This window comes from Crassostrea angulata, chromosome 3 (assembly GCF_025612915.1).
Source record: "Crassostrea angulata isolate pt1a10 chromosome 3, ASM2561291v2, whole genome shotgun sequence".
Taxonomy (NCBI): domain Eukaryota; kingdom Metazoa; phylum Mollusca; class Bivalvia; order Ostreida; family Ostreidae; genus Magallana; species Magallana angulata.
Window position 1 is genome coordinate 10,761,264 of NC_069113.1, and position 15,759 is coordinate 10,777,022.

The 15,759-nt window shown below is 34.7% G+C and overlaps 2 protein-coding genes across 6 annotated transcripts in view; one reads left to right on the plus strand and one right to left on the minus strand.

Moving 5' to 3' along the window:
- Nucleotides 1-15,346, minus strand: LOC128177308 (putative ankyrin repeat protein RF_0381). Of its 2 annotated transcripts, none has more exons than XM_052843974.1 (4): nucleotides 15,254-15,346; nucleotides 5,306-5,435; nucleotides 2,136-2,246; nucleotides 1-2,014 (listed from the first exon to the last, which is right to left on the minus strand). In XM_052843974.1, the coding sequence occupies exons 2-4, from the start codon at nucleotides 5,334-5,336 to the stop codon at nucleotides 105-107; spliced, it is 2,052 nt and encodes a 683-aa protein (XP_052699934.1). In that variant the 5' UTR covers nucleotides 5,337-5,435; nucleotides 15,254-15,346; the 3' UTR covers nucleotides 1-104. The 2 variants fall into 2 exon arrangements, with proteins under 2 accessions (XP_052699934.1, XP_052699935.1); XM_052843975.1 differs by lacking the exon at nucleotides 15,254-15,346 and adding an exon at nucleotides 9,108-9,358.
- Nucleotides 11,306-15,759, plus strand: part of LOC128177307 (long-chain-fatty-acid--CoA ligase ACSBG2-like) — a 25,805-nt gene continuing 21,351 nt past the window's right edge. The window contains exon 1 of one of the 4 annotated variants that reach the window (XM_052843973.1): nucleotides 11,306-11,326. The gene's annotated coding sequence lies outside the window, so the exon portion shown is untranslated. Of the gene's footprint in view, nucleotides 11,327-14,141; nucleotides 14,384-15,309; nucleotides 15,443-15,476; nucleotides 15,622-15,759 lie in introns of those variants that run through there. The other 3 variants (XM_052843969.1, XM_052843971.1, XM_052843972.1) reach the window with 3 other exon arrangements.

Genomic DNA, 15,759 nt, shown 5'->3' on the forward strand with positions numbered 1-15,759 from the left:
TGTGCATGTGAACAGATCTTTAAATTACATATCACAACTAGACACAAACTTTTTAAATTTTAATATTTGACAATTCAAAAACAATGGTTTAAGATTAATATTCTCTACATCTTGAAAAATTCTTCTGGAATGAAATTTTTCAACATCAGACTATTTTTTAGATTTTCAGGAATATTCAAAGAACTAACATTTTCTTTCACATTTCCCTTAAACCTTCTTCTAAAAAACACTCTGCAAATGGACAAAAGACTAGAGGGAGAGGAAGAAAATTTAATTAGCACCCCACGCATTGGTGTTGAAATGTCGTATGGGATCAATTCCTTGTAAATGTTATAGCCAGCCAGAATGAGAGTCATCACTACATCGACAGAACACTGAAGGGCTGCCACATAAAGCAGTGATCTCGGCACGGGGTATATTAGAGTGGCAACGTCTGATCGAGCATGGTGGTCTATGCCTCGCGATGACACCTCCAGTTCCACATTCTTTACAAGTAAATATCTGATGGTATCCTGGTCATTTTTGTAGATAGCATTCCACAGTGGGGTGGTGTTGTGATGGTTTCTACAGTCTGGATCTGCACCAGCGTTCACCAGCTTGCAGACCATTTTTAAATTGCTGTTGAATGTGGCATACAGTAGTGGCGTGTCGTCATCTTTGTCGACATTGTTAACATTACATCCCAGAGGTAGCAACATGTTGATAACTTCAAGATGGTTTCCATGAGCAGCCAAGGACAGTGGAGTGTTGCCATCATTAGTCCGTGTGTCTTGCTCCATTCCTGTTTTGAGCAACAGATCAACAATATCTGTATAGCCATTCCATGCGGCTATATGCAAGGCAGTTTGACCTTGTGCATTTCTACAGTCTGGGTTGGCACCAGCATTAACTAACTTGGAGACCATTTTTAAGTTGCGGTTGAGTGTAGCATACAATAGAGGGGTGTTGCCATCCTTGTCCACGTTGTTAACATTACAACCTCGAGGAAGCAATTTGTTAATAACTTCAAGTTGGTTTCTTTGGACAGCCAAGGACAATCGAGTGTTACCATCATAGCTCCTCGTGTCACATTCTAATCTTATTTTCGGCAGCAGATTAACAAAACCGGTATAACCATTCCATGAAGCTCCATGCAAGGCAGTTTGACTTCGAGCATTTCTGGATGCTACGTTTACCCCTTGTTTGATTAGTTCCTGTGTGACATCAATGTCACCTGCATTGCTTGCAAGTACAGTGAACGGGTTACCATCATCTCCAATCACATTGGGTTCTGCTCCATTCTTGACTAAATACCTCTCCATTTCTGTTTTCTTTGACATAGGTAGTTGCAGGGCAAATGTCATTGCAGTTTGATTCCTTTTATTTTTTATGTTGAGGTTTGCCCCTTTATTGATAAGTGGTTGGACATACTCCATACCATGAATGACTCCCATCATTAAAGCAGTGTTTCCCTTCTCATCCTGGACATCGCAGTTTGCTCCTGCCTTCAAAAGAGACTCAAATGCCTCGTGGAAAGAAATACGAACGGCGTGAAGAAGGGGGGATTCTCCATCGGTGTTTCTTTTGTTTATATTCAAACATTTTACAGTTAAAAGTTTATTAATGACATCCATGTACCGTAAATCAATTGCTTCATGAAGTGGAGTGAATTTTTCAGGATAAACAGGAATGTTAACATTAACACTTAAGCTTAGTAAGTAGTCTATGATATCTAACTGTCGAGTCTTCACTGCATAATATAAGGGTGTTTTGTTATTCTTTGTCTTGGCATTGATATCACAACTGTATTTTTTCAGTAAATTCAAAATTTTAATGTGTCCAAACCCTGCAGCGGCATGCACCAGGCTTATAGAGGCGGTGATTTTGTAGAAATGGTTTACGTCATTTTCCCAACAGGTGCAGTATCCCCTGGTAATATTTCCTAGCACGATCTTCAGTCCTTGTTCAATGACATTTTTCTGCTTTAGTGGATGATTCTCCAAAACGTTTGAACAATCACACCTCTTGGTTGTACCTAAAAGTGAATTTCCTACATCAGTTTTATGGTTAAATATAATCTCTATAATGCCTAAAATAGCATTCCAATTGTATTTTTAAACAAGAAAATACTTCTTAGCTACTGCACATATACATACCCACAATAATGTGTTCATTCAGCAGGTCTCTATATTTTTGGAACGATAATTCAATATCATCTTCTCCCCTGACTACTTTTTCATATAGATCCGCCTGGATCTTTCTTTTTTCTGCAATTTCAGGAAAATTAAAAAAACAACAACCTGGCACTACATAAGCTACAGGGTAGTCAATACAGTTACATGCATTCAATTACCAGTATTGACTAGTATTCATGAGCATCAATTATATTAGAAGATACGTTTTGAAAGATTTTTGTTACAATATTGTATTTTAATAAATGATTTCACAAAAGTCTCTGATTTTTTAATCTAAGAAGACCCAGACCCTGAACCTAAAAAATGCAAAGGATGCCCTAAAAAAACGATGCCCCAATGGGGCAAAAACTAAACAAGAGGCCCTGGGGCCACATCGCTCACCTGACCAACAATTGCCTTAATTCTGATCAAATTAGCATTACAGTATCAAAATATCTTGACAACTTGACAAGTACAGTAGATCTTGCTAAAAAAATTGAAAATCTGCCAATTTTTATCCACCTCTTTTTATTTTGGTAAATACCAAGTCCCTTTTGTTGTTGTACCTGTAAGAAGATTTTTCTCTTTTCCTATATACCCCTCCCCCCATTTCGTGGCCCCACTTTTCTCTAAGGAATCATGGTTTCATCAAACTTAAATCTGCCCACGGGGCCATAAAACTTAAACGAGCTCATTTTTGATCTCAGTCTCACTTTTCCACTATATGTTCCTTTTGTAAAAGTGAGACTTAGATCATAAGTAAGCTCGTCTAAGTTTCATGGCCCCAGGGCCAGCATAACCTGTGCTTTCACTGAGTTTTGGACCGAAAACTTTCCTAGAATATTTCTAAAGATTTTCTCTATATATTCCTATGTAAAAATTCATCCCCCATTGTGGCCTCACCCTACCCCTGGACTATTATTTAAATAAACTTGAATCTATACGATCTGGGGATGCTTCCACTCAAGTTTGGGCTTTCCTGGCCTAATAGTTTTGAGAAGATTTTTAAAGATTTTCTCTATATATAAAAATTTATCCCCCATTGTGGCCCCGCCCTACCCCAAGGGACCATGATTTGAACAAACTTGAATCTACATTATGTGATGATGGTTACATGCCAATTTGAGCTTTCTTGGCCAAATAGTTTTAAAAGTAATAGTAATAAAAAAGAAATTTTTTAAAAAGATTTTCTCTATATATTCCTGTATAAAAATATATCTCCCAATTGTAGCCCCACCCTACCCCCGGGGACCATGATTTGAATAAACTTTAATTTACACTATCTGAGGATGCTTCCACTCAAATTTGAGCTTTCCTGGCCTAATAGTTTTTGAGAAGAAGATTTTTAAAGATTTTCTCTATATATTCCTATGTAAAACTTGATCCCCCTATTGTGGCCCCACCCTGCCCCCCGGGGACCATGATTTGAACAAACATGAATCTACACTATCTGAGAATGCTCTCATTTGAATTTGAGCTTTACTGGCCTAATAGTTTTTGAGAAGAAGATTTTTATAGATTTTCTCTATATATTCCTATGTAAAACTTGATCCCCCATTGTGGCCCCACCATACCACCAGGGACCATCATTTGAACAAACTTGAATTTTCACTACCTGGGGATTCTTCAACTTAAATTTGAGCTTTTCTGGCCGAATAGTTTTTGAGAAGAAGATTTTTAAAGATTTTCTCTATATATTTCTTATAAACTTGATCCCCCAATTGTGGCCCCACCCTACCCCAGGGGACCAAGATTTGAACAAACTTGAATCTACACTTTCTGAGAATGCTCCCATTTTAATTTGAGCTTTTCTGGCCTGATAGTTTTTGAGAATAAGATTTTTATAGATTTTCTCTATATACTCCTATGTAAAACTTGATCCCCCTCTTGTAGCCCCTCCCTACCCCCGGGGACCATGATTTGAACAAACTTGAATTTTCACTACCTGAGGATGTTTCCACACAAGTTTAGGCTTTTCAGGCCGAATAGTTTTTGAGAAGAAGATTTTTGAAAAATACAAACAAATTTTCAATAATTCTCAATTATGTCCCCTTTAAAGACGGTGTGGACCTTCATTTGAACAAACTTGAATCCCCTTTACCTAGTGGTGCTTTGTGCCAAATTTGGTTGAAATCTGCCCAGTGGTTCTTGAAAAGAAGATAAAAATGTGAAAAGTTTACGACAACGACGACGACGACGACAACGGAAAAGTGTGATCAGAAAAGCTCACTTGAGCCTTTGGCTCAGGTGAGCTAAAAACCATGGGAACTTCCACCAAGCAGTCACACTGTCACACAACACACTGTCGCGCTAACACAACTTAACAAAAGAACCCGTAGTGCTAACACAAATTACACAATACTGTAACGCTAACACAACTCAACGCAATACACTGTCACGCTATCACAACTCACAATACACTGTCACGCTAACACAACTCACAATACACTGTCACGCTTATACAACTCAACGCAATACACTGTCACGCTAACACGACTCACAATGCACTGTCCCGCTAACACAACTCAACACAATACACTGTCACGCTAACACAACTCACAATACACTGTCCCGCTAACACAACTTACAATACACTGCCACGCTAACACGGCTCAACACAATTCACTGTCACGCTAACACGACTCACAATACACTGTCACGCTAGCTAAGACAACTCAACACAATACACTGTCACGCTAACACGGCTTAACACAATTCACTGTCACACTAACACGACTCACAATGCACTGTCACGCTAACAACTCAACACAATACACTGTCACGCTAACACAACTCACGATACACTGTTACGCTAACACAACTCAACACAATTCACTGTCACGCTAACAAAACTCACAATACACATACATAGTAATTGTCTTTCTCCGAGGCATTTTGCCTTTCCCTTTCGCAAAGTTGGGTGCAATCTTCACACCCATACAGTACACATAGGGTTGAAAATGTGCAGTGACCTTAAACATGTTTTAATCAAAGAACAAGGTCAAAACACCACTTTGTGTAAAATCCTTGTCCGCAGCATATTATCTACAGTTGTGCTTTTTAAAACTCCATCCAAAGAGAGTCTGTGGGTAGTGGTGGTTTAGTGACCTTGAACCAATTATTTTGTGGATAAAGCGTCGAAGTCAAATTACCTCTCTGTAAAAAAGTCCTGGTCCGAATCATGTTTTCTGGTCGGTTCTTTTGGGTCTGTCTGCTTAAACTTCATCCATACAGTGCATGTTTAGAGGGTGTGCAGTGACCACGGACCAGTTTTCGAACAATCTATCGGTATATAAGGAAAGAGAAAAAATGCAAATAACTCAGTATACTTTTTTCCTTCACTCTGGGGGAAAATTTTCCGTGGTACATGTAATAAGCGGATAGCGTGTATGGGTCATTCTAAAAAAGGTGGATTTTCTCAAAGTACTTACAACCAGAATGAATTTTTCATATTTTGAATTAAGCATATCAAGTTGTTTGATTGCTAAGATTTGCCGTCGGTACATCAAAGAAAAGTGTCTTTTGTGTAACGCATAAGAAATAGTCATAAATTCCGTAAATTTAATTGTTCGTGCATTTTGATGTGGTTTTTTTTAAGGTTAAATGTCCTTGTGTTTTTCTTGAATGCATAAAACAAGAATTCAATGGTTTGTTTTTATTTCATATTTGGCAAGTAAATGAGAAACATGCATCTGTCTTTTGACATTGTTTTGCACACTGAAAACTTTCCTTTCCATTTACTGTCTGAATTTCTTTTCTGGAGACGTTTGTTTGTCACATGGTCACCCCTGCGAATGTGTTCGGAATGTTTTCTTTATCGTTGCTAAGTAAGTAATAAATCCAGAGGTGCTCGAATGAAAGTTCACAAGACTTCACCGAGATTTGTTCAGTTCCTGTGAAATTTTGAGCGGAAGTATAAGTGTTCGGATAATATTCTCAAAATACGTAAGTACTGGTCGTTTTTCATATCATATCCTACTTTGATTTATGTTAAACGGGAAAAGCTTTCAAGATGTATGTCTTATTTCACCATCTACCAGTTATTTATATTAAACGATAATATTCAGAACAGAGTTATCGTTCGTGTTCAACCACGTGTAGAGTGGTTGAAAATATAAACATTGGGTTGCTTAATAAAATCATAGCCATATTTGATATTTGTGTGCAATACCATGTTTTAAAAAAAAAATAATGGGTGTCTGTTTTGCATTAAAACTTAGTATATCGAGCCATTTTCAAGGAACATTCTGCATAAAATGGTATAGTCTGTTTCACTATTGATGTTATTACCAGGTCAGGCGCGGATCGAAAATTAATCCTCAGGAGGGATCTCTTTTAAGCATGTTAGTTGTTGCAACAGCAGACAAAAACTAATTTTTGTATAGTCACATTTATTTCTAGAACACATTTTATTCACTAATTAAAGAAGATAAAGTTTAAGATCAATAAACCTCTAGATTTTCTATTTGACTACAAGAACCTAGATCTTCTGTGAAATAGACTTTATACACGAGGTACGATTTTTTCTGCGAAACTGAAAGGGTCAAATAAAACCACGTGGTCTGAAATTTGAATGACAATAACATTCGCAGGGGTGTGGTAAATAAACCTTAAGTGAAAAATTTCAATATTGTTTTGAAAATCTTTGATAAAAAAAAAAGATGCTACACTATGGAAAATTATGTTAGTCAAAATGTTATACCAAGGACAACCTTTATTAAATTACAGAAAAGTCAGATTTCAAAATGTAGGCAACGGCAAGTTTCACAGTTGTAACTTATGGGTGCATATATTGACTAGTAAATACTATTGATAATGTGATTAATAGTGCTCCAAAGTCAAATTATTTCCACAATTTAGTTCCAATATGTTTCACCAAGAATGCTTACGGTGCACCATGGACTATAATAGAAATCTAAGATTTAAAATTTTAATTTTGTTTTGACAGCTTGAATGTATTTTAAATGGATTCGAAATGACCAAATGCACATTTCAGCAGATACATTATACAAGTAACTGTTATTCTCTACAAGTTCAGGCTTAAAATTTAAGTTTGTTATAAAAAAGACACAACGTGTTATACCATGGACACCATTCTATCTATAGCTAGTTGGTGAATACTTTTAGCATTTTATTATACTTTCTGTTTGGAAACATTGCATAATCTTCATGGTTGAGAAATAATCTAGTTCTACAGCACACAAACGCATTGACTTTTTATAGCAGCTTAAACTTAATATAAATATTGTGTTACATCATGATATATTTTCTTTAATGATTTCATGATTTTTATCATGTTTCCTCAAAAATAAATTATGCAAATTGTAGTCTTTAGGAGATAAAATGATGGTCTACTTTTTTTTCTTGCTACACCCTGGACTGATATCCATATTGACTCTTCCCTGCTAAGTGATTACTGCTCCCTCAGAGTTAAAGAGCAAATGTTTCATCTGTTACAACAACGTATTGCAATAGTTTGTCTTCCACATTTCTTTTTTTTTCTTTTTTTTCTATGGTAATTTATGCGGGTATGAAAGTAGCAACATTCCAGAAAAAAAATATTATTTTTTATTTTTTGGTACCTTCATAGCCCGCATGAATCGTCAAAGAAAAGCATTTTAACATTAAATTGTGAGACTGGTAGTTGGTTTCCCGCGACGAACAGAGCTATCTCTTACTTAATTTAAAAAAAAACGAGACTTAACCCCCCCCCCCCCCCCATCTCCGGAGTTTAAAGTTTTGAGTAGATCTCAAAATAGCATGATTAAAGCATGAATTTTGTAGAGCATGGGAGTTCGGACCTATATCAGGTTTGATATTTAATGTGAGCATAGTTGTTTTCCCTCACAGAGTCCCGAATCAACTTAAGGTGATGTAGATATTAACATAATTGATTTGAACATAATTTTAAAATAATTTTTAGCATTGTTTCTCTAAATACATTTAAATCAATTTTGGGTTTTATGATGGACCAACAGACACATCCAGTGTCAATTTTCTTTTCAGCCACATTTTCTTACTTTCAGTGATTAATTTATTGTATTTCTCGTATATCTATTATTAAATCAGTTCATTTTGAATTCGCGATAATCTTTAAAATATTTTTTAACATTAATTTTTACTTTAAACACTATGCCGTAAAAGTATGCCAGTGCCAAATGGCATTTTTGCACCCGCTTAAGCTGCATTATCGCAAAATTAAAATATACATGTACCATATGATAGATCATTGCTTGAAGAGTTTATAGACACTTTTGTTAAAAATGTATCTTACCTGTCAGGTGAGATATTTACTTTTAAAAAATAGATTCCTACTGGGAAATAATTTTTCCTATAGTATAATTGGCATTCTCTGAATAAAAGAACTTCCTATATATGCATGAATTTATATGCCGATAGAATCTGAATAAAACTCCCATAGGATTTTAAAATCCATTAGGAAATTTAAATTTCTTTAAGGAAAACTACCTGTCTAAATCAAATTCCTGCTGAAAATATTCTCCTACAAGAAAAATAATTCCTATAGGATTTTTTTTATAGAAAATCCTATAGGATTTTCAATATTTCTTTCAGGGAAATTATTTCTCCTACGGGATTTATTTTTTTCCTATGGGATATTAAATGTTGAAGGTAAATATCTTACCTGACAGGTGAACAACGCTTAAAATCAAAGTGTTTATAACATATACTCTTTAGATAATGGTCTATCATATAGTAAATATACATATTGATTTTTAGGATTTACGCGGGTGCAAAAATGTCACCTTGGCATTGGCATAATTATCCGGCATAGTGTTTTTAATTAAATTTGATAATACTTCTTTTTCTGCAATTTTCCACATCCATTGCTACCTTTGACTGAAATCAACTTTAATTCACTTTAATGAAATGTATAATCTTACTGGTGTTTTCATTTCAAAGCGTTGATCATTGTTCAGAAATTGAATCCCTTACCTGGGTTCAAACTAACTAGGCCTCGAGCCTATACAATTGTAAAGGTACCTGCGTCTGTCACTGCTTCCGGTTACAGCTACACAAAATGGATCGTAAAAGTATCTCCTCTTAAAAAATGATTTCATTGAAATATGGATTGTAATTGTTCCAAAACACCATTTTACAAAATGTTTAAACCTCTAATCCAAGTGTTATTGTTGTAAGTTTTCTCTATGTATAGACTCTTACCGCACATGGAGAAATCGTGTACATTTTATTTGTGAGTAAATTCTACGTGACAATATTCATTCGATTGCATACTTTTCGTGTGAGTAATTGCTGTGATTACGTCAAAACTTATTCATGAGATGTGTTAGGACAATGCATGTATTTTCTTTCTTCTCATTTAGATTCACAATAAATGTCTCAGTATTAAACCACAAGATAATTTAGATGCAAAGCATAAAATTTTAAAACCACTTCAAAATCACGTGACTTTACTCTCTCTCTCTCTCTCTCTCTCTCTCTCTCTCTCTCTCTCTCTCTCTCTCTCTCTCTCTTTAGGAAAATTGATAGACTGATTATCCCTATTGACTTTTGTATGCTTTCATTTTCATGTTTTGATGTACGATACATGTATAACGTCTTTATCATTATCAAGCTAAGAAATTCAGGACACAATTGTCTGTACACTGCATTGCAAAATTTTTATTTGAGTACGCAAGTGGGTTAAAATTAAGACATGCAACTTTCATAAAACATTTTTTTAAACAAAAAAATCCAAAAAAAAAAAAAATAGCCTTTAAAAGTATTTGGAGAGGTAAACATTGTAAACCCCACAGCGGGATTCGAACTCATTACTTACAGATTCGTAGTGTAACCTCTAAACCACTACGCTACGCTGATATGTGGAAAAATTGGAAAAGAAACGACTTATATAATTACATTTGGTTTATTCATTTCGATAAACAAAACGTCACAACATGGAAGTGTCCCATACCACCTAAATTGTACCAGGGTATTTTATTTATAGTATAAGAGTTATACTCTCAATACTAGCCACTCACGTCTAAAAGGTGGGAGGCATGTAGCAAGAAAGACCACATTTTTCTGTGTTTTTATGTATGTATTTTACAGCAATGTTCAAATGCTGATTAAAACCACGACGTCAGTTTTTAATTTATAGCCATATTATTATTATTTCCTGTTATTACTAACCATTAGGTAATCACTTTTCCTCCAGACTACAAGAGTTAAATAAGGTAATTATGATAACCAAATAATATCATTTTAAATGAATATGAATAAAAGCGAGCTCTGATTTAAAAAAATAATAGGCCAAAGGAAAGAAAGATTTTATAATATGGTAGTCATGCATCATATGTAATACTGGCGTTTGTCATTCACCGTGTTTCCTTACTTTTGTCTGTTTTAAATATCGAGACAATTTTCTATACAAGTTCATGAAAATTTCTCGCAATTTCAAATTATTCCGATTCCAAAATTATTTTTATGCAACAATTTACATAATGATAGTATATAACGTACGTTATCCTCATTATTTAGTAGTCTTGCGGCAGAAGTTACATTTCTCTATAACCCCGCAGGCACGTAGCATCAGGGGGGGCCACTTTTTCTCGCAGCAACAAATTTTTTAAAATTTACATATAAAAAAATGAATTATAATGGAGTTGCCCCCCCCCCCCCACTTTTTTGGAAGTTAGTAAAAAATTGAGATGAAAATAAGGAAATGAGTAGTCAAATTGAATATACCCCCCCCCCCCCCAACGGATTAGGAATTTCATGATTTGGAGGGGAAAAAATTTTGGTAGGGAAGAATTTTTTTTTTGGAAGTATAGTTGAGTCCCCCCCCCCCCCCCCCCCCCCACGGATTAGGATTTTGAAGATTTTTGTAAACTTTAAATTTCCGTTTTTTTTTTTTTTTTTTTTTTTTTTTGCTTGTCAAGATTTTTTGGATGGGTCTGCCCCCCCCCCCCCCACTTTTAAAAACGATGCTACGTGCCTGCCCCGTACTCCTAATCCCCGTAAACCCGTAAAATTATAATATTCATCCGTACCATGCTGAGTAAATACTTGGATGAGTACTTTAGAAGCGGTAAGAAAGGGGTCAAGCGACATTTTAACCATGTTAACATGGTTAACACATCGAAAATTGTCTATTCACGTCGGGCTTGGAAATCAGCGGAAGGAGTTATGGCGGGTAATCCAAACTTTGTGATGTAAGGGACGTAAAATTATCTGTTATATTGTATATATGTCTCTGGTGTTGTGCTCAAAAGATGTAATTATTCCAAATAGATTTAAAATAAGTAAACTCAATTATTCTCGTATTCACATTTACATTTTAATTTAGTCTTGATAATTTTAATTAACGTTATGGGCACATGATGGATTGTGATAAAAGTTGTCATCCTCTGCTGAAATTTATTTTCCTGGAGATGGCGTGTCTTTGCTTCATAAAATTTAAGGTTCCATAATTAATACACTTTTTCTGTACGAAAAATACAGGTGAATTTCATTCAATCATTCATGTGAAATCTGTCGCAGCCATACGAGTTCGCAGTTATGATGGTTATAGAACATGCATGTGTTTCTAAAACAGCATTCTCCACGTTGAGCATGTTAAAAAAAGTCAAAACATGTCAGAGTGATTCAATAGGGAATAAAGAGCATTATATGAAATAATGTTACCTTAAACCAGGGACGTATATATATAGCTTTAAACTAAATTACAAATAATTTGTTCCAATCCCATCTTAAATTGCATTATAAATAGTTCAAGCAGGGACATATACTTGTCAATTTATACAAACATATGTTAGTTTTTACCTGTTGACAAATATCCCATATTATAAGGACATCCCATATATCCCAATTCTCAATTCAAACATAGCAAATTGGTGTTGAGTTTTTTAAAGAGGTTGGGGGGGGTGTCAATAATTCTGGTGGATGACGATAAGTAAAATTCTAATGACTTTAAGGTTGTGTTATATGGTATTTTCTTTTTGGTTTGATATTTAAGTGGATTATCTAGTAGTTTAATTGGCGCACATTTAATACTGAGCATTGCAAATGTCATTGAGATTGTGTGTGAGGACCCTGTTAACGAAATACTGATGTATTAAAAATGTTTTAGTATTGAAATCCATTACCCCCTTATCCCCCAACTCTTAAAGATTATATATCATCCAACCAAAATACTCCTACTGTGATGCTCTCCTCTGTTTTTAAGCTCACTTAAGCTGAAAGCTCAAGAAAGATTTTTTTTAGGAGAGGAACTTGTAAGTTGCAAGAACTTGTTTCCAATCCTTTTGTGTTATTTACACAATAAAATATGTTCAAATCAAAGATTTTTTGATCAGCTTTTGTCTAAAGTCAGTCTGTCTGTCTGTAAACTTTTGACATTTTTGACTTGATCTTCTCCAAAACCACAGAGACAATTTCAACCAAACTTATCAGAAAGAATTATTGGGTAAAGGGAATTCAAGTTTTTTAAAATAAAGGGCCACATCTTCTTTTAAGAGGATATAATTAAAGATCAATGAAAAATTGTTGGTATTTAAAAAAAAAATCTTTTCAAAAACAATCAGCAAAAAAAGTTGAAAGTTTTATGGAAGCACCCCCAGGTAGTGTAGATTCAAGTTTGTACAAATTATGATCACTGGGGATAGGGTTTGGCCACAATGGCCAGGGTGGGGTGGGCGTTGAATTTTTACATAGAAATGTATAGAGGAAAATCTCTACAAATCTTCTTCCCAAAACCAATTGTCCAGAAAAGCTTTAATGTTTTTGCCTTGATAAGGAATTAAAGCTTGTTCATATCATGATAGAGTAGAATGGGGCCACAATGGGGGGGGGGGGGGGGGGGGGGTCAAAATTTTACATAGGAATATATAGAGAAAAATCTTCAAGAATCTCCTTCTCATAAACCAATTGGCCAGAAAGTCTGTAACTTTTATGGAAGTAACCTTTATAGGTATGATACAAGAATGATACAGGAGATTATAAAAATATCTGTTTCTCAAAAACCAATTGGTAAATAAATTTGTATCTTTTGGGGAAGCATCCTTAGGTAGTTCAGATTCAAGTTTGGTCAAATCATGATTCTTTGGGGAGGGGAATGGGGCCATATTAGGGCTAAAGGGGGGGGGGTGTCAGGTTTTCACATAGGAAAAAAAATAATCATTAACAAAAATTCAAATGTTATTATCTATGATATTACTTATATTCAAGCATCTTTGTGATTCTTCATTGTTTAGACTGTGGCCCTGGACAATTATTGGACCACACAAGGGGTTCAAAGTTTTATGTAGGTCTTTATTTGTATAAACAGTTGATTAAGATTTTCTTGAGAACTGTAATGCCCAGTATGTGATATGGCATTGAAATCATCCAGTAAAAAGAGGGCTAAATTTTTAACATAAGAATATCTGAAGAAAATTTTGAAAATCTTTTTATTCATGATCTATTGTAATACATTGTCCAGATATTTTGTATATGACTCCATTAAGCTGGTTTTACTATGGCTATTGCTGCTCAGGTGAGTGGTTTGGCCCATGGGCCTCTTGTTGTATCTCATGCTGGTGATGGTTGGGGGTGGGGGGGGGGGGGGAGTTAATGAAGTATTTTAAATTTATATCTGCAGAAAATTGCATGATTTTTAGTAGAATATATGCGTCTACTTCTGAGTAAACTGAGAGGAATTTATCCTCATTTGTCTGTTTCTATTTTTCCAGTTTGAAATCTACTGAATTAAAAATTTTGTAATATTTTTCATAGAGAGCTTATATACTTACTAGTATTTACCGATATATTTTAAAGTTAAATTTTCTTTTAGATTTAATTTTGATATAAAGAGCTAACACTAGCATATGCTGTGTAAAATTAGATAATATGAAATGCCTAAGAAAGCACATAGTACAACATGCATTACAGAATGCATTCTGTGGGGTAGGTATCATCTACACCCAGGTGATTATATACTGGGTGGTAAATAGACATTGATTGGTCTGGTTGTTGCCCACCGATTTTCGGCAGGTTCATGCATTCCATTTCATTAGAAACAAAACTATGTCTGTACAGATAGAGCAAAGTCCGGCCATGGGTGGGTATAAAATGATCATTTGGGCTGCTTGTGATGAAATGTCCGTCATCCGACACATGGACAATTTTTGAATTCTGTATTTGCTTCGTAAATCCGGAGAAATATAGCTTCAAAAATTTGTTATCAGAAGTGAGGGTTGTTGGGAGGAAGTCACTGGCTTGTTTTTATACTTGTGAGTATATATTCCCTGATTATCTATCATTCTAGCTCTGATTTAATACAGGAACACTTGAATTTTGATATGTCAAATAGGTACAGTTATACATACCGGTATATGTAATTGTCAGATTCAGTATTGATTTAGGCACTCTATAATGAATGATTTAAAAGTTTTGTCAGCATTCTGTAACAAAAGAAAAACTGGTTTCCATCTTATTAAACAAAAGGATATGTGCACAGATCCAGAAAATTTCTCTTTGGGGGTGGGGGTTGAGGGTGTATGTTGAGTAGTAATTTTGTTGCTGATTTGAGACATAGAGACATATTTTTGTTAGAATATTAAAATACATTGTTCAAGTAATGACAATTCTGTCTGTGAAATTGACTTGTAATTCAAGCAATGTTTTGAAAAAGCAATTGAATTTGACTGCAGTCTTGAATTCTTCAGAATTTCAGGCTAGGAGAAAGCTGAGATATGTCATGTTTGACTTTAAAATATTCAAAGCTGCATAATAAGTCTGTAAAACTGCAAAAATATGCACACAAGTCTATACACTGTGAATATATATTTAAATCTGTCTACCCTATCAGGCAAACCAGATCAGATAGAGATAGAATTCATATTATGAAAGGATATTTTAACAGATTTTAAGTACAAATTCTTTACCTGGTGTTTGTAAAGAAAACTGGCCTTCACGGCACCTTTGTAGACCTTTAATGACAGAGCTAATACATGTACTAAAATCTATACAAGGTTCTCTAATTTTAAAGTTGTCCCCACAGCACAGCTAGTAGTGTATCAAACAATTATCGGTCAAAAATTGTTTTCCACTTTACAAAGAAATTTCCGTAATTTAAGTTTCAAGACATGGGCAATACTTACCTGTTTCACCTGATAGTAGATTACCTGCACGACTTGAAATACATGTAGTAGAAACGAAAATAGTACAACCCCAGCTGTGTTGATAGATGTCTGTTGTTCTGTTTACCTGTTTATGTTTACAAATCTCCAATTATTGAGCTAGATCATTAGATATGACCCACCTTGACATATTTTACGGTTTGTGTACAGGTAAATGTCAGTTTTTATTGTAAGTGAATTCCCATGCTTTGTGATGCTTACGTGGACAATGACATTTCATTCCTATACACAATGTAGGATTTAATTCTGGGTTTGATTGATCTGCCTTCCTTCATATTAATTCTTCTTTAACTGACATATTTTATCACTGGATGAAATTTGCATGAGTGGTAAGAATTTAAGCTTTTTATTCTGTAAAGTACATTTATTTCTTTAAGTAATTTTTAATTTAGTGGATAGAAATACGGTATATAGTACATGTAGCGGGTACATGTTTATGTAGATTTAGTTCATTTTAGTAAAAATTA